The 19,242-nt window shown below is 49.4% G+C and overlaps 1 protein-coding gene across 2 annotated transcripts in view; it reads left to right on the top strand.

Moving 5' to 3' along the window:
- The window catches only part of ZC3H3 (zinc finger CCCH-type containing 3), a 127,001-nt gene that overhangs the window by 104,594 nt on the left and 3,165 nt on the right, over positions 1-19,242 (top strand). For both annotated transcript variants that reach the window (XM_030971857.1, XM_030971858.1), the window contains 2 exons: positions 11,885-12,063; positions 13,621-13,829. In XM_030971857.1, the coding sequence (XP_030827717.1) occupies positions 11,885-12,063; positions 13,621-13,829 (388 nt within the window). The remainder of the gene's footprint in view (positions 1-11,884; positions 12,064-13,620; positions 13,830-19,242) is intronic.

The following is a 19,242-nucleotide window of genomic DNA, read 5'->3' as shown; positions in this document are numbered from 1 at the left end:
AGCCAAAGCCATGAGCAGTGTCCTGCACCAGCTACGGCACCACAGGGAAGAGCTGGAAGCTGCTCAGCAGCTGGATGTGATGAACAACAGTCCTGTGCTTTTTCATAGGGTTTTGGCAAAGTGGTTTGGTTGGGAGAAAAGGGAAAGAAATCAAAGGCTTCAGCTCATCAACATTCTGGTGTTTCCCTGATAAGAGCCTCCATGGGGTTGTTCCTGTCATCAGTGTCTGAGCTCAAAGCACCTGCCCTGAAAACCCCTCACTGAAAAGGATGAAAAATGTTGGAAAATACTTAGGATTCCCTGTTTCACCTAGAAAATCCATAGGCATTAATGCTTATTTTCCACTCTGGCTCCGTGATGGGTTTAAACTTGAGCCTTAAATCCTGTGGCTTGGTTTTAGGAGCAAGACCAGGCTTGCTCAGCCAGCTCAGCATCCAGGATTCATGGAGCCACCTCCAGGTCCTGAGGATGGTTTGGATCTGTGCAGTGAAGTCCTACATGGACTTCATGTGCACCCTGGGGAGAGTTGCAACCTCATCCATGAGCTTTTGGCACCTGATGTAACGTGGAAATTATGGGAGCAGCTTCCCTCGAGCAGGGCTTGGAGCCAGCTGTCATTTGCTGTTCCAAAGGAATTTGGAACACACAGGACCTCACCTTTCTGTGTTGTGGTTAGGGGAGAGGATTGGCCATGCTGGTGTTTCCTTGGGAATCCAAGTGACTGTCCTGACTCCTCTTTGCTGTTTTCCAAATGGGTTGTGGACTATGGTATGGGATTTCTGCTCATCCTTGGACAACTGTGACCACAGGAAAGGGGGGAATTCGGCCCCTCTGCCCCACTCAGATGGGACCCCACCTGCAGAGCTGCCTTCAGCTCAGGATCTAACAGAAGAAGGAAGATGTGGAGCTGCTGGAGTGAGTCCAAATGAGGCCACGGAGATGCTCAAGGGCTGGAGCCCCTCTGCGCTGCAGCCAGGCTGGGAGAGCTGGAAATGCCCAGCCTGGAAAAGGAGAGGCTCTGAGGAGACCTTAGAACCATTTCTAAGGGGCTAAAGGGGCTCCAGGAGAGCTGGAGAGGGACTTTTGACAAGGGATTGAGTGCCAGGACACAGGAAATGGCTTCCCAATGCCAGAGGGCAGGGTTAAATGGGATATTGGGAAGATTCCCTGTGAAGGTGGTGAGGTCCTGGCACAGGCTGTTCAGAGGAGTTGTGGGTGCCTCAGAGGGCTCTTCTCCTCCTTTTCTCCATCCTGGTGGCACTTGTTTGCAGAGGTACAACCCATCAGGAGAAGCTGTAGGTGCTCAGATCCCACCAGTGTGGCCACCAGCCTGTCCCAGAATCCAAACACAACATTGGATGGAATCCTAGCATCATTTAGCCTGGAAAAGAGCCCAGCTTTGAACACAGCACTGTCAAGTCCCACTAAACCCCATCTGGTCTTTTCTCCATCCTTTCCCCAGGAGAAACAACCAAAGAGCAAGAACCAGGGAAAAAAAGCCAAAAGTGAGAGTTTTAAGGAAAGCAGGACATCAGCAGCAGCGGAGGGAAGCTCTAATAAATTAGTCTGGGCCTAATTACTTTTTGTGGCAGCGCGTGGAGGGGGACTTGATGCAGGATAAACATTCCCTCAGAAGGAAAACACAGGCATCCTGCCACCTCCCTCCAGCGCAGCGCCAACCACGCAGGCAGGGTCCCGACAATTATTTTTAAAATATTCCAATTTAAATGAAAATATAAAAGAGATATTTAGAATATTTATTCTATTAGGAAAAGTGCTTACGGCGTCACTTTTGGAATGTCGGGAAAGCATTCTCCTCCAGATGATGGATAGCAGCCTGTAATTATATATGGGGAGAAATTGCTGAGCGGGCCATATTTAACTGGGGAGGAGAAATTCCAGCTTGGGCCATTAAGGGTTAATTTTATTCTCTAAATAATATAAAAAGTGCTGAGTCCGTGCCTTTGCTCCAAGTAGAAAGTCCTCAAATGGACCCCGGAGAGTTTATAATATTCTACTGAATCAAGGAAAAATGTTAACCTTGCTTCATAAAACGATGGCTTGTTAAAGATGCGCAGTCCCTTTCCTTGTGAATTATTTAGGATGGGAGTAAATCTTCCCTCGTTCTGCCTTTCCCTGTCCGAGCAATGTTGGTTTGAAGCACAAAGAGCATGGAATGCGAAGGTGTGCGACTCCGGTGGAGCATCCTGGGTGGATAAACTTCAATGAGGCTGGTCCAAAATTAGGAATTGAGGTTGTTTTGTGATGATTTTTGGCACACTGGGCTCTTCTTCCAGTTGCTTTCTCCTCTTTGTGCCCTCCCAGACAAACACAATTCCTGATTTTTAGCAGGCCTCCATCAGAAATGTCCATTATTATCCATAATTTATGATGTGTCGTTGGCAGTGTTGTCTCTTAAGGACTTCCTAGGATGTGTTGCAGGATTCTCGGGATAAGTTGATCCACCTTTGACCCATTCCATGGACTGTAATTCCAGCTGCTCTTCGTACAAATGACGCCAGGACTGACCTGCTCTGGCTTCACCAGGAATTTAGAATTAAGTGAGAAAGCTTTAATTTTGCATTCCCAAGTCCTTTTTTCAGGAATGTGGATTGTAGAGGGTCTAAATGCACCCTTGGGGAAGGGGACAGCTCCTGTACAAGACCATGATCACATCCTTCTTAAAGGGAATGTTACCCCCCAGTGTTAATTAATTGGTCTAAAGTTGGACCTGATGATTTTGGAGAGCTTTTCCAACCTAAATGATTCCAGGATTCTGTTTCCAGAAGGGAGCTGGTGGCAGAGCTAGGACCTTGGTTTCCAGCATTCCTACAGGTTCCTTGGTCATGGCTTGGGAAGTTCCTTCACTATTTGTGTTTCCTAAAGGGATCATCCCTAAAGACAATGTTATGTGTGTCCCTTAAAGCCATGGAGTGATTCCCACCTTGGAGATCTCTGTCCTAATTTTTCTGGAGCTCCCTGCCCTTCCCTGGCACCCTGACCTGGTCATGCTGGGAGGTCCCTCTGGGCTTGGCCACCTGCACTGGAGGAAGCCCCAAGAGGGAAGTGGGAAGAGAGGGAGAAATGGGGCCTCTTGCAGGTTCTTCCCAGGGTTTTTTGGAGATGTTTTCATGAGCTGCTCTACGGTCAGAGCTCCTCTATGGTTCCACATCCCTCCTCCCATATGGGGCCTTGTGCAGGGGCTTGGAGGAGGAATTCTCTAGGAGAGGATGGGATGAGGCTGGCGGGGGTGGGGGATGAGGCAGCACCAGTGAGTGAAGTGTCTGTGGTGATGTGACCCCAGGGCAAGGGACAAGCAAGAGGAGACATTGGATGGAGATGCTGTGGATGGCCCATCCCTGGAAGTGTCCAAGGCCAGGTTGGATGGGGATTGGAGCAACCAAGGATAGTGGAAACTGCCTGTGCCAGGGGGTTGGAGCAGGATGGGCTTTAAGGATCTTTCCAACCCAAACCAGATTTGATGGCAAACCATGGGCTGGGATCTCTGTGAGGCCAAGAGCCTGGAGCTGAGAGCTCATCCATAGATGGTCCCAAGGAGCAACTACCTTGGGATTTGCTTTCTAGGCACAAAAGATGAAGGAGAAAAGATTTAGATGGGACATTGGGAAGAATTCCTTCCTGTGAGGGTGGTGAGGCCCTGGCAGAGAAGCTGTGGCTGCCCCATCCCTGGAAGTGTCCAAGGCCAGGTTGGAGAGGGCTTGGAGCAACCTGGAATACTGGAAGGTGTCCCTGCCCACAGCAGGGGTTTGAAATGAAATCATTAAGGTCCCTTCCAACTCGAACCACTCAATGATTCCATTGCTGCATCTGGAAAATTGTTTTGTATTAAATAATCTTCCCCCCTCCGTGCCCATTAGCGCCAGAGCCACATTAAATCCCTCTCTCCGGGTTGTTTCCATCGGCTGCCTTGGAGCCTGTGGGTAAATTGTTCCCTCATGGGAGCTGTTAAACAGTGAGACACAGTGAGATTAAACAACGAAGCTTCCCTGGAAAGGCACGGGGAGATGTGCTGGAATAAATCATGGATAAGAGGAGAATCTGTTCCCATCCCTCTGGAATCCCAACTGGCACATCCGGCCCTTGTGATGGTGAGGTTTGACATGGGGACCTGCCATGGCATGTGCTGGGACTGCTCATCCCAGGTCATCTTATTCCTAAAATCCGTCTTTTTATTGGGCCAACAGCTTTCACCAAAGCTCTAATTTCTGCCTTATCTATGTAAAAAATATGGGACAGGGGCAGCACTGCCTGAGGAAGTGCTGCTTCCTTGGGAAGAATAATTTTCCTCCCACAGGTGGAGCTTGGTGTTTTTTTGCAGTGGCAGCTGCTGGATTTTCCTGTAGAAAATCAAAATGTGGGGATTTTTTCTCAGCTGAAACCTCGTTCTTGTGTGGTTTTTTGCGTGTTTGGTTGGTTATTTTTTCCTTTACTGGTGGAAGTTCAACAATTTCCCACCAGAAACGTAACAGTTTTTGTGTGTCTGATACATTCAATTTAACACATTTCTTTAGAGAAAACCACATGAGCTGTGTTACAACAGTAAATATTAAATATCTGTGGCATTTTCTCTTAATTATCCAGTGATGGAGAGCAGCAGCCTGGGATCCTTGTTTTCCTTAATCTTTTATCATGGAAAGGTGAAGTTCAACACTGTTCATGCTTTCTGATCTCAGCTGACTTTTCTGGTTCAACCAGCTTTTTTTTTTCCTCACAGCCATCAGATCTTGGTGTTTCTGGGTCTTTTTTCCCCCTCCTTTGATCCCAGGTTGACTCCCAACCAACTTCACTTTTCCTTGAGGAATTCTTGAACAAAAGGTTGTCCAACCCTGGCACAGGCTGATCTGACAAGTTGTGAAATACTCATTCCTGGAGGGATTTAACAGCCCTTTGGAAGTGGCACTTGTGGACATAGTGGTGGCCTTAGCAGTGCTGAGGGAATGGGATTTTCCCACCGAAATGATTTCCTGATTCTGTAATAATTTGGAAATAGCTGATGGAGAGCTTTGCCTTTGATAGCTCTTTTATAGTCCACTGCAGCTGTATGAAAATCAACGACAAAAGCAACTTAATTTTGTTTATCCTTAATTTTGGCTCTGGCTGACAGATGTTTTCTGGGAGCTTGATTTGGGATTTTTTTCCCCCCTAATGTGTAGCAGAAATCTTCAGTCACCAAACTGATGAGCAAGTGGAATTTTTATTTAAAATAAAGTATGTGTAGGATTGGTAATGAGGCTGTTTTTAAGGTCATCAGTAGTGTCCAGGATGGATTTGAGCTGGCTGAGATCTCTCCAGGTTCATCCCATTGGTTTGCTGGGGATGTTGAGTCCTTGTCCACATCCTCTGGCAACAAATGCTGCTGATAATAAATGATAAATCCCAGTTGTGGCGATGGGATCTTCCCATTGGAAGCACTTTGTAGCCTTCAGAAGAGATTTAAAACTGATCAGGATTCTTCCATGGCCAATCCTATCTTCGTATCTCTGTGGAAATCTTGTGGGTTTCCAGTTGTATCTCGTGGTTTGTAATGGGATAATGAGGGTTCTTATTGCTCCTTTAATTTAACTGTAGCATCTCCAGCAGAATTCTGATCTTTATGTTAAAGATGGAGCTTATCAGGATGCACTGGAACTATTTAATAGCCTGGGATTGTTGATAACAGCGCCAAGATAAATCCCAGGCTGAGATTTCCTCTTTCTTACACTTTAATATCTTTGTAGAAGGAGGTGGGGCACAAAATGTGAAAATTGGGAAGTTTGGGAGAAGAGCAGCCACAGAATCACAGCTCTGAAGTGGGAGCGTAGTGATGAGGCAGAGACTTCCTGATTTCAACCTGAACTTCTGTAGAGATGAACACAAAACCCAGCTGATTGGAGTTTTGCTTCTTGTCTGGAATCTCCCTTTGATCTGATCTGTTCTCTGTTGGAAAATCCCCACTTCCTGTGAGCAGTGGGTGATTCCCAGGATGACCGTGGGATAGCTCAGGTTGGAAGGGACCACAATGGGGCATCTGATCCAAACTCCCTGTTCCAGCAGGATCATCCCAGAGCACATGGATTGTGTCCAGAGGGTTCTGGACCCCCCAGAGGATCCAGAGTATCTGGAACAGGGAGACTCCACACCCTCTCTGATCTCTGTTCAGGGCTTGGTCACTGCCCAGGGGAGAAGTTCTGCCTCACGTCCAGGTGGAATTTCCTGGGATCAGTCCCTGCCTGTTCCTCTTGTGCCATTGCTGGGCCCCACAGAGCAGAGCCTGGGCCCTCTCTGAGCCCTCCCTGCAGACAGGGACAGACAGAGATGAGGTCCCCTCTCAGCTGTGTCTCCTCTCGAGGCTGAACAGCCCCAGCTCCTTCAGCCTTTCCTTATCAGGGATGCTCCAGTCCATCATCCTTGTCCTCCTCTGGACCTGCTCCAGGAGTTCCATGTCTCCAGCACTGGGCAGAGCACTCCAGATGTGCCCCATCTGTGCTGAGGAGAGGGGCAGCATCACATCCCTCGAATTGCTCTTCCTAATGCACCCCAGGATCCCATTGGTGGTGCCCTGAGCCAACTGGAACCAGGCATGTGGTGGAGCCCCTGATGGAAAAGATGCCATTGGGAATGTCCAGTGAGTGTCTGCCTCACTCCATGCCCAGTGGTGATGATTTGGGGTTGGGAATTACCATTGATGGTAATTCCCATCATGTGAAAATGGTTCTGTTGTGGCTTTAGTGTGGGATGGATGGGATCGTGGAGGTTCCTGATGGAAAAGGGGCTCCTCAAAGCAATGCAGGGAATAGTTGAATTCCATAGGCATTGCCACTAAAGGATGAATGCCGGGTTCAGAATTCACCTTCTGGATGTGCAAAAAGTCAATGACTCAATTTCCAGTAGAAACCAGTGACAGTTGGTGGCCCTCAAGGGTCTGTACTGGGGCCAATGCTAATTAATGCCTTCATTAATGACATAATGGGATTGGGCGCCCCCTTGGCAAGTTTTCACTTGATGACATCAAGTGGATGTTCCTGTTGTTTCACAGAATCCTGGGATTGCAGACTGCTTTGAGTTGGAAGACTCTTTAAAGACCATCCAATTCCCACCCCCTGCCATGAGCAGGGATTCCCTCCCGTCTCCTTTGCTGCCTCTTAAATATGATTTTCGCAGTGATTTTCAAAACACCATCCTGGTCTTGCTCCAGTTCCTGAGGTATTTTAGCTCAAATGTTGTTTTATTTCCTGAAAATACCAAAGGAGAGGGTTTATGGATTTGCAGTGGATCCTGGAGAGCTTTTAGATCCCAAATTCCTCTGATCATTTGGAGATGACCATCAGGAGTCATCCCTTCACTAAAGATATTTTGCTGGGCAAACTGTTTTGAGGGCAGAAACTTGTTTTGGAGCAAATTCCTTCGGATAACCACATCGGTTAAATTTCTCCATCATTATTCCAGTCTGGATGATGTTAGGATGTATTGTCCTCCAGGTTTTAATGACAGGGAGCTGGGATTTTTTTTTAAAGGCTGTTTCCATCTGCACCCAATTATAAAAAAGCAATCGGAAAAAAGCCATTTACTGGCTGTCACTTTGGAGCGGCGTCAAAACAGCTCCAGCACCTCCAGCCATCACTTCCCAACAACCACTTAGAAGGACATTAAAACAGCCTGACATCCATCCAGTCCCTTAATCCCGCTGCTTGGCCATGGGGATACCTGGAATAGCTTTGGCAAAAGCTGCATGGATGCTCAAGAGGGCTTTAAAAAGTAGGAAACACTGGAGTTGAGGCAGTTGAGTTTTGGTGATTTTAACGCTCCCCTTCCCCTGAAGGTCTGGTTGGTGGGATTTGTGTCTGTTGTGATGGGATAGAGGGATGGACATAGACCCCAAGGAGATGGTAGGAGTGCTTCAGCACTTTGTCATCTCTTCACAGAATCACCAAATATTCTGAGTTGGAAGGGACCCACAAGGATCATCAAAGTCCAGCCCTTGTCACCTGCTGTCCCACAGCACTGGGAAAGGAGCAGGGGCTGAGATTAAGCCTGGAGATACTTGAGAAGTTCAACCTGGCCAAACTGCTGCCCAGGAGCCAGGAATGTGAGGCTGGGTGGGATCTCTCCTCCCCACCCCATACAGTCAGTGGGTTGGTTGTTGGTTGGCCCAGTGACCCAGCTTCACCTTCCTCCCACCCTCCATCCCTTCCTGCCAAGCTTATTCATGGAAAATGTTCATTAACATCATTCCCAAGACTGAGCCAGGACTTTCCACCAGTTGCTGCCTCCTCCTTTGCCAGCTTCGTGCTAAAGAAGGCTGGGCCCTGCAAACCTCCTCACCCCTGTCTCACTCCTGGAGCACGTTGGGCCCTGTTGGACCATTTAAGGCCTTGTGGATCCTTGACAGCACCTGGAATTTCACCCAAAGCTGCCCTGGCAGCCAAGGAGGAGTCCTGGACACGGGATCTGCCAGCTGGGCACCATCCCAACCCTGGGCACCGTTGCTGGACAGGCTGTGGGGGGAACCCCACAGCGGGGAGACTGGGATTGGGACGTGCCCATGGGGATGTTGGCAAGGAGCCGGAGTGGGGTGAGATTCCTCCCTGCGGCTTTTTAGGGATTCTCTGGGGTTTTCTCATCTCTCTGGTGGAAGGGACCAGAGTTTTTTCCCTTTTTATGGCCCAACCTGTGGTCTGGCGGGGGTCCCGGGGGGGGTATAATTAGCCACCCCAACAGGTGTCAGGGATCAGATGACCCCCAGCACCACCCCACAGCCCCGCTCGGCTTCACCCCAGCTGACGCGTGGCCGGCAGCAAAATTCCCTGTGGAAACCCAGCCCCAGCGCGTCGGATCTGGCAGGAGCAGGAGAGCTACTGTAAATAAACAGAAGGGGCTTTTCCAGCCTCCAGAGGCAATTCCAGCCTCACCATCCCAGCTGTGGGACAGCGAGGATGGACAGGGTGTTGCGGAAGAAGGGATGGAGCGCTGGGAACGGTGTGGAAAAGCCATTAGAAACCCAAGCTGGGGACGCGGCCCTGGGATTAGTCGCACACGGTTTGTTTTCTTTATTAAGTATCTTTTTACCATGGAGCCAATAAACATGGGCTGCTCCAAGGATTCACTTGGAGGCTGGGGCTGGGTGGAGCACTGGGGAGGTGGCACATCCCGATCCCAGTGCCCGGTCCGGATCATGGCGCTGTCCCACCCCGTAATTGGTGCCCTGCTGGGAAGGAACAGTCTTGGCCTTTTCCCAAAATAGCATAATTCCTCGATGTAGCAGCGATGCATCCATGTGGCTTTTTGAGATCAGGAGCTCTTTTTTTCCTGCTCTTCTCCTTCCTGAGTTGATTTTGTGCTGGAAACCCCTTTACAAAAGAGGATTTCACATCCTTTTCAGGGAACATGCAGGGCAGAGACAGAATTTGGACTTGATGATCCCTGGGAGTCCCTTTCAACTCAGGATATTCTGTGATTCCAGGAACGGGGGATGGTCAGACCAGGATCTAGCACCAAGGCCCGTCCCCACAGTGTTGTGCTCCACTGGGATTGTCTCTTCCAGGTGGGCTTGGAAGGTCTGCCCATGCATTCATCCCAGTCTTCAATCCCTAATGGGCTGTTCCTTTATTTTTTTTCTCTTCCCTAATTTTGTCCCATTTATTTTAAAAGAAGTTATCAGGTTGAGGGATTTGCTTTTCTGCTTGCTAATATTTTGGGAGAAATTCCTGTGTTTGAATTCCTGTCTGGTTGCTGCTTTTTCCAAGCATTTCTCTTTGGTCCAGGATGTATCCTGTCTGCAGGTAAAATGAGAAAGTGAAGAAAATGTCATGTGGGGCCCGGCTAGGAGAGCTGGGAATGTCCAGCCTAGAGACAAGAAGGTTCCAGGGAGACCTTAGAGGCTCTCCCAGTGTCTAAAGGGGCTCCAAGAGAGCTGGAGAGGGACTTTGGACAAGGGATGGAGTACCAGGAAAAGGGAGAATGGTTTCCCACTGCCAGAGGGAGTGGTTAGATGGGATTGGGAAGAAATCCTTCCCTGTGAGGATGATGAAGCTGTGGCACAGGTTTCCCAGAGAAGCTGTGGTTGTCCCATCCCTGGAAGTGTCTAAGGCCAGATTGGACAGAGCTGGGAGCTACCTGGGATAGTGGAAGGTGTCCATGCCCATGGCAGGAGGTTGGAACGAGATGATTTCTAAGTCCCTTCCAACCCAAAGCATTCCATGTTTCCATGTTCGTATAAAACACAGGATTTGGGAGTAATGGCAAAGCCAGGTACTGTTCAGACCTGGCTCTACTTCCAGGTTGGTTGTAAAGTTGCTTCCCATTCCAGCTCCTTGAAATAAGAGGTGCAAAATCATAGGAATGGGAGTTTTAAATGGCTTTTTTTTTTAATGGAAAAGCAGCACCATCACTGAGCTGTCCCCCCGCATTGAGCCCATATCCGTGTGTCCATGTGGATCCCAGCCCTCCTGCTGCTCAGCGCCATCCCCAACCTCCGGCACATAAGCTCCTTGCTCTGCTGCCGACTTCAGTGCTCAGCCCCGGGCAATGGAGCTGCCAAATCCTTCTGCTTTTCAAGGAGAGAGCTCGGCAGGGATCCTGCTTAATCCCAAAGGTCAGCACGGGGAGCTGCTCCCGTGTCCCCAAAGAAAAGTTGCATTAAAAGGGCAGGAACTGACCTCCATTCCCCATTGTCGGCAGGATGGATTTTTGTAAACAGGGCAGAATGGTGGTGCTCAAACCCTCCCTGTTTTTGTTTCTGCACGGATTTATCTTGTTTTCCCCAAAATTTGAGCGTCTGTAGCATGGAGGAATGGGATGCTTGGGCATCTGAGTGTGGAAGGACTCACATTTCTCCTGGAGAAGGTCAGCAAGGGAATGGATGTTGGAGTTGGGAATTTTTGGTTGTGCCGCATGTGTTGGGTTGTCTCTACATGGATGTCACAATGTGATGCAAAAGCCAGACTGGTTGGGATGGAGCATCCTGGGTGGGAGTGGATCCACATGGGACTAAGAGGGGTCCAGGACTTGCTCCCACCTTTCATCCCTTGGGATATGCTGGGATGAGCTCTCTGGATTGCTGGGAACAGAGATTAGAGAAAGGCTGTTCTTTTTCCTTCATTCCCAGGAACCCAGATAGAAATCCCAGCTGAAGGCATCTCCTCTTCTCTGCCTGCCTCTCTCCCTGCCTTTCCCACTGCCAAAAAGTGCCATTTCCCAGCAGAAAGCCATGTGAGGAATCTCAGGGACACTGATGACACCTCTTTCCCTTCAGAACCACTGGTGGCTGCTGGGAGTTGCCAAAATCCAGAGTTGGGAGTGCAGGAGCATTTTTAGGGATGAACATCTCAATGCTCTTGTTTTAACAGCCCCATTTCATGGCCACACTGAGCTTCCCTGGATGGGAAAGCATCAACCAAGCTTTGGGAAGAGCAGGTTGAACTCCAGCCCTCATCCGTCTTCCTCAGAAGGCTGGTCCAGGCAGCAATCCCAAAATAACTCCTAAAAGGATTTTGTTCCGGCTGTTCCCTGCTCTTTCCCAAGTCCCAGACATGTCTGAGACAACAAAACCCTGTGTCGTCTGCAAAACTAGCTTCTCCAGCCCAAATAATCTCCTTGGGACTTCTCCCAAGGGGTAAATCACTGCTGTTAAGGCTTTGGTGGCTTGAATCCATAAAATCAAGCACTTGGAAAACTGTGGGCAGGTGTGGATGTACCAGACTAGAATATTTTTTTTTGTAGTATTTTTCTTGGAATATTGTTTTGATGTGGAGAAGGAAACGCCAACACATCCGTCTCTCCCTTTAGCAAGGTGTTGGTGCCACCTGAAGGAGCTCAGCTGTGGATTCCTGTGCTCCCACAGGGTTTTCCCTGCCTTTTCCAACTCTGCTTGCTCTTTCCCTGGCAGTGCAAGAAGAAGCACACGCTGGTTTGTCCCGACTTTGCCAAGAAAGGGGTCTGCCCCAAGGGTGCCCGGTGCAAACTCCTGCACCCCCAGAAGAGACGTTACCCACAGCAGGTTGGAGGTGATGGAGACCACAACAACCCCCCTTCCAAGTGGAGACGGATCCAGGAGGCATCAGGCAGGTAGGAAAGAGCTCATTTTGCTTCATCTAACAGTTTCCTTCCCAGCCTGGTCCAGATTTTTCCTCTGCCAGGCGTGTTCTGTCTGTATCCTGGTTTATTTTAAGATGTGTTGGTGTGGGTCACTGTGGTGTTTTCTGATGGAGACACCTCTGGGATGGGCAATGTCCATGCTTGAGGAAGAGCTGATGGAGAGGAAAGAGTGGATTCACCCTTAGGAATGTGCCATCCAGGGCTTTAGCACCTCCAGGAACCCTTGAGGCTTTTGTAGACCTTCCTCTTGGAGATGGAGGAGTCCTGATGGAGATTCCACTGCTGAAAGTGTGTCCAGGTTATCCATAGTTATGTGGGAAATGGGAAAACATCATCCCTCTTCCTTACATCTATGTTAGAGAGCAGAGCTGAGCCCTCTCCATGGCATGGAGGGGCTGGAGAATCAGAAATGGGGATGGACATAGAGATAAGAGGCTTTGAAAAAGTTTGATGCTGGACTGGGCCCTTGGTTAATCCTTGGAAGCTCTCTGAGCTCTCTCCCTGATGTTTTTGGGTGCCAGGATGGAGCCACAGGCTGATGATGGATGTGTCCATCCTCATCCTCACAGGATTTTCCTGAGCTTGGCACACCCTCTGCCCTCACTCTCAAGTCCTGCATGCAGGACAACAACATCCCAATGGAATTAAAACTAAAGCCAAATGGAAATTTGGCTTTAAAAGCCAAAATCTCCAAGTCCTGCTCAGTGGGAGGAGGAAGGATGGATTTGGGTGCGTGGCTTCTCCATGGCTTTTTGCAGCGGGAGGTGGGAGTGAAGGTGGGATGGAAAGGGCGGGACCTGGGAGCTTTGCCAGGCTGGTCCATGCTCCTGGAATCCTCCATGGTCTGGGCCTGGGCCTCATCCTGGCCCTGCCTTGTAAGGTAGCAGAGGGGGACGAGCAGCTCCGCGGGTTCTCCGAACTTATCCCTGGTGACAGAAGAGCCTTGGAATGACACCCAGCTCACGTTCCGGTGTGAACGAGGTGTAAAATAGCTCCTTGCTCTTTTTAGGGAAGGAGGAATGAGTGCAGGCCTGCCTGGTTGGGAGGCTCCTGGCGTCCTCCGCTGGGAAGGGAGCACGCCCCAGCTTGGAAGCTGCTCCAGAGGGTTTTTTTTTCCTTTATTGGCACCGTCATGGGAGATGTCAAAGGAGCTGGAGTGTCAAGTTAGCTTGGAAGAGAGTGGCGGGGCTGGGAGTGAGCCAAGCCCAGCAGGACATCTCCAAGCCATCCCAGCTCCCCACACCTTCCATCTCCCCTGCCCTCTGCTCAATCACAAACAGGAGCCCAGCACTTCCACAAGAATCTGAAGAGCTGGGAACCTTGCAGGGAAGTGCAGGACAGGGAATCCAGGTGGGGAGGGAGAAACTCCAGCTGAATCTGTGCTGGCTCCAGGGAAATCAGGGTTACAGCATGGCCTTGGATGGAGACCTGGGAGCTCCAAGCCTCTTCCATTGCATATGACACCCTGTCCAGCATTACCAAGTGGGATTGTTTCACTTTCCCTTATTATTTTTCCCATTCTTGCAGGAATGATCCAGCTCAACTCCAGGATGATGGGGAAATTCCTGGACCCTCCAGTGCAGAGCAAGAGGTGAAGTTTTGGAAAGAGGAGGAGCCCAAGCCAAGCAGCTACCTGCAAAAGCTGCCATCCTTCATCTCCCTCCGATCCCCGGAATCTCCCGGTTCCCTGGGCTGCAAAGAGGAGAGGGATGAGGATGAGCCAGAGGATGAACCAGGTAGGAATCACATCCTCTGCTAGGAGCTGCTCTAGTTTTCCAAGAAAAAAAGTTACTCTCTGCTGTTCTCCGTGAGTTTTGATGGGATCCATGTTCTTTGTGAGTCATCAAACCAGTTAAGACTGGGAGTCCAAACTGGGATGGCAGTCAGGATTCCCATCTGGGCACAAATACTTGTGTCTGTTCCCAAAATTGTGTGTCAGGACTTTGTCCCCTTATTTTATCAACTCCTTCCTTATCCTGTAAATTATCCAATTATGAATCTGGTCTCGTTTCCATGATGGAATCACTTCACTGCTCTATAGAGAAGGTGCTTAGTGGGATGCAAGGATGCTCTGCCTCTGGAGGACCTCTGGACCATCCATCACACCTGTTTCCCAGCAGGAAGTAGCTTGGAAGCTTTCCAATAAAAAATATTCCAATGGGAGGTGGGGTGGAGTGTTGGCAAGTTGGAAGTTTAAAAGAAGAGCTGTTAGTTTGGGATTATCTACTTTTGAAGTCAGTAAAATTTTTGGGAAATACAGTTTAGGATGAGCAGAACTCTTTAGGAATTCTACCACGTGAGAGCAAGCAGCTTCTGCTTCTCCAGTGTTCTCCTTGATTCCTTCTCTCCTCTTTCAGCTCTGCCGTGGGAAAATCCCTAAAGGGATGGGATTTTGGGGTGCTCCAGGGATGTACCCCCAGGAGCAGAGGTGATGGAGATGGTGAGGCCGGGATTGTGCCTGGTTCTTCCCAGCTCTGAGTGGGAGGTTTTTGGCTGTAGGATGCTCCACATTTCCCTTTTCCTCTCCCATCCTTCTCCAGAGGGATGCACAGCCTCATCTCCAGAGCACCATCCAGGAATGGGCCCAGAAATCACAATATTTTGTGGGAATAATGATTAAATTCGTGCTGCCAGCTCTGTTGGCATAAGATTTGACTCAGTGTGACCCTTTTCCATCTTTGATCCCTGCTTTCCATGCAGCCAGAACAGGGATAAGGGATGAATTCCATTGCAAAAGCCAGGCTGAAGCATTTACAGGACCATCCATAAGGATCTGTGAGGCTGTGCCTGGCTCAGCTGCTTCAAGCCAGGGAGGGCTGAGGTGCCTTAACACTGTTGGAAAGAGAATTCCCAGGATTAGCAACATATTCCCGAAGTCACAGGGGAGCGCGGGTGCTGTTGAACCACGGTGTGGTGGACACAGTGAGGGGACCATTCCAGCTGGGAATGTTCCTCTCCACAACACGGAGTGAAACACTCAGCTTCCCTTTCCAGGGATTTCTTCTCCCCTTCTTCCTTTTCCTTGGCCCTGGTTCAACTCCCTTTTGATCTCGGGAAGTGTTCCCAAAGCAGCGATTTAACCGAGATTTTTGTCTCCATGATGAAGTTGGAACAATTAATTCATGGACAAGAAGACTGTTGAAATGCTTTGGAATACACTTGGCAGCCAGGAGTAACTCAGGAGCAAGGGCATCCTTTTCCTCTTAATTCTAGTGTGTGCATCCAAGGGAGGATGATTTCCAGGCGTTTTGGGTGGGAGGATGAGGAGGAGCTGGTTCATTTGGGAATGTCATCAGGAAGGCTGGGTGAAGCTGGCAGCTACGAGGTCAGGGCACTCATCCCTCTGTGCTCCTTTGCTCAGGGAGGCTCATGGAATTGGAAAAGTGGATGCTGGAGGATCCATGGGAAAGGAAAATCAGGCAGGAATTGCAGATGGCTGTAAAATCATCTGATGATGAGGCAATTTCCCTGCCAAAGCAGTGGTGTGCCGAGTCTGGACATAGGAATGTTGTTCCATGGGTTTCCCCATCCTTGGGTTTCATCTTAATCCCAGCCAAGGGATTTCAAGGCACAGCAGCCCCCAGAAACCCCCAAATCCAATGGGATAAGAGGGACCCTGGCCACCATCCCTAGAGGACATGGGATTGATGCTTCTAAAGGACCAAATGCTTTGTGGTGGCCACATCACTTGGACTGGACTCCATGACCCTTGTGGATCCCTTCCAATATTCCTGTATTCCTTCGGAATATTTGGTGATCCTGAGATTGAGTGTGGAGCTGAGGAGGTGGTCAGGATGAGCTTGTGTAGCTCTTTTCCTGTAGGAAATCAAGCTGGAGTCTGTGGTGGGATTTGGGGGTGGGATCTGGGCAGCTGTGCCATCGATAATGTTGGGTTTGTGCTTGTGAAGCCTGAAGTTGACACACAAATTATTGGGATGGTAGATAAGGAGGAGGGCAGGTTGTTATTAAGGAATGAGATTAATTCCTTGGTTAAACAGTCTCAAATTGGAGAAAATGCCCTTTTAATCCTGGGAAATGCAAGAGGAATGAGGAAAAACACGGGAGGGGCAGGGAGGGAGTTTGGGGATGACCTTTAAGGACCAGTGTGGGCAACAGCGTGAGCTTTCAGGGTCTCAGTGGGGGTCTGGGTTCAGGATATAGGAAAAAGGGACTGGAAAGGAGGGATGTGTTCTGTGTGCGTGGAGCAGAGCCACTGGCACGTTCCCAACCCTCCAGAGGAGTCTGGAAATTGGGGTTGGAAGAGTGATTTGTTGACAAGGTGGTGATCAGATAAAGGTTGATCTCAGAGGTCTTTTCCAATCTAAATGATTCCGGGATTCTGTAATTTGAGGGCGCTGGTGCTTTCCAAGCATCTTCTAAAAAGCCAATCCGTGTAGCACGGGGACAGCCAACTGCTGCCAGCTGAGCATCCCAAATGGGAAGAGCGGGTTTGGTGGCATCCCATCCTTCACCTTGTGTTATCCACCCAGGAGCATGGAGCCAGAGGGAGAACAGGCTTCCCTGCCCCTCCGACTCCTGTTTTCCAGGTAATGGGCTTTTCCATATTTCACCTTCCAGTTAAATCGCCTGTGCTGGAGCCTAACTGGCCTCCCCGCGCTAATTGCACCAATGCAAACCATTCCAATCGAGTGCTAATTTAATTAGAAAGCACCCATTTTAGTTAATTTGTTCGAGAAGATCACTGCAAACTCCTGGAGAGAACAGATGTTCCCCTCTCCCCCGATGAACATTCCGGGCTTTGTAAATGGCTCCGCTCAGCCTTGTTTAGGAGAGAAAAGAGGATTTTATAGCCGCAAACGACCCTTTCTGTAAACATTTTACAGCTCTCTGCACGTTTGAGTGACGATAAACCCCGAGCAGCTCGGCGGGCTGCAAATTTGGGACCATACGGCCGTCATTTTATTGTCATATTTCACGGTCGTAACGTTAATGGAAGATGCTCGCTCCAGTCTTTTTTAACGGCTCCGCTGAGCACGCTCAACCGCCTCGGCTTCCGAGGAATTCGGGGAGTGTGCGGCGGCGGCGGCTTCTGGGTTTGTTTACGGCTTCTACTTCTGGAGGGATAAATTTGGGAATTTTGTGGATTTTGACCTCTTTTCTCGCTGTGGTTGAGATGACCCCAACAGGGCATGGAAGTGCCACTGTCACTGCCGCCTTGGTGGCGGGGCTTGATCCAACCATTCCCAGCTCCAGGAATCTGAGAATTAGAGAATATCGCAGTTTAGAAGGGACTGTCAAGTCCAACTCCTTGTCCTGCACAGGACAACCCAAATTTAATTTAGGAGATGTCCAGTGCTGCCGCCCTCCATGTGGATGTGGCCAGTCCCCCTTGGGTCCCATGGAATCTTCATTGCCTTCAGCATCTCCTTCAGGGCTTTTTCTGCCAGCAAATCTTTGCTCCAGAACTTTTTTTGGTAACCAGGTGAGGCAACCAAGCCTTTGATCAGTCAAGTCAGTGTCAGAAGATGCCCTGGAGCTTTCCATGAACCATCTGCATGGTTGGGGTTGGAGGGCTTGGACATGAGTGGCTTGTCCTGGAATAACAGGAGCTGGCATCATTTTGACCCCAGCAGGACTTGGGGCAGTTTGTCCCTTTTGTGAGGAAGCAATGGGGATAAAATACAGGGAATTGATTTCTCTGTGGGGTCACAAACATCTCCAGGTGGTGCGGCCTTGACACAGGTTTTCCAGAGAAGTTGTGGATGTCTTATCCCTGGAAGCGTTCAAGGCCAGTTTGGATGAGGCTTGGAGCAACCCGGACAAGTGGAAGATGTCCCTGCCCATGGAAATTAGTCCTTAAGGTCCCTTCCAATACAAGGAAGGGTTAAAGAATATTTTTCTTCTGGGAATAAATAGGGAAAGTGTGTTTGGGGGGAATTTCTCCTCATGGTGTTAAACCTTGAGCATCCAGCAGGAAAATTCTGTGGATGCATCTCTGTGCTCTGAACCTTCCTGGAGGAAGATGCAGGACAGGATGAAACCCTTTGGTGGCATCAGGAGAATGACAGAGATCAAACATTCCATCAGGTTGTTGAGGGAAGGAAACCAACAAAATTCCAGCTTTTCTCCTGCTGGATGGTGAAGTTTGGAAAGCTGCAAGGGAGTTATCTTTCCCTGTATCTCGCTGCTTTGGGGTTTGGGAATCTTCACCCCTGATGTGGGGCATCTCCAGCTGCCTTCCACCTCCTTACCTTGCGGAAAACCCAGTTCATAATCCCTCATGGATCAGGGATGATGAGCAGGGAGAGGATTTGGGATCCAGCCCCAGACCCACCTCCTTTCACCCTTCATCCGAGAGGATTCCCCACCTTGAAATCCCTTTCAATCCCTCTCGGATCAGCATCTGGATGAAACAAATTTGGTTTTAACTTCCCTGTTGGATGCAGCTGGAGCCGCTCGGCTCTGGCTGGGGGAAAACCAGGTTTTATTGAAAAATCTAATGGTGCCACCTGAAGTGTGATTTACTGCACTGTCCACTCCTCAGACTTGATAATATATTTCTATTAGATTTCCTCCTTTCCCCTCTTTTTTCCTGGAGAAGAGTGGCAAGTTTCTCCGTCTGCCTGACACCTTCTTAGGCTTAGGCAAAATAAATGTTGATTTCCATCAGGAGGAAGAGCGCTGGAAGTCCTAATTCTCCGACGAGCCTGACAAGCTCAGCAAAAACCGCCTGGGTTTCGATGGAAAACTCGTGATCCGGCCTCGGTTCCTCTCCTTCGGAAGCTGTTCAGTCTTTGGAATGAAAAAGGGGTTGCTTTCGCTAACTAGAAATTATATACCTGGTTCCTTGGAAGATGGATTGCGCCGCTCCCGGAATGCCGGGAAAGGCGGCAGGGGGAGAGAGTGAAGGAGCTGGAGATGCGACCCAAGATTGATCACGCCATTTGCAGGATCTCCCAAGCACAAAACTGGAAAAATATCTTTTCCTTTGCCAGGGTTGAGTGGAGTGACACCCCCGTTTGGTACAGGTTTTCCCTCGTGGGGTTTTTTTGGGATGTGGTGTTCACTCCTTGACTGTGCCATCCTTCCTCCATCTCCTTCCATCCAAGGGGAGAAATGGAACCAGTTTAGCCCTCTCATGACCGATTTTGGGTTTATTTTCTCATTCCCACCTTGATTTTTTTGAGG

This window comes from Camarhynchus parvulus, chromosome 2, assembly GCF_901933205.1.
Source record: "Camarhynchus parvulus chromosome 2, STF_HiC, whole genome shotgun sequence".
Taxonomy (NCBI): domain Eukaryota; kingdom Metazoa; phylum Chordata; class Aves; order Passeriformes; family Thraupidae; genus Camarhynchus; species Camarhynchus parvulus.
This window is presented reverse-complemented; position numbering and strand designations above follow the sequence as displayed.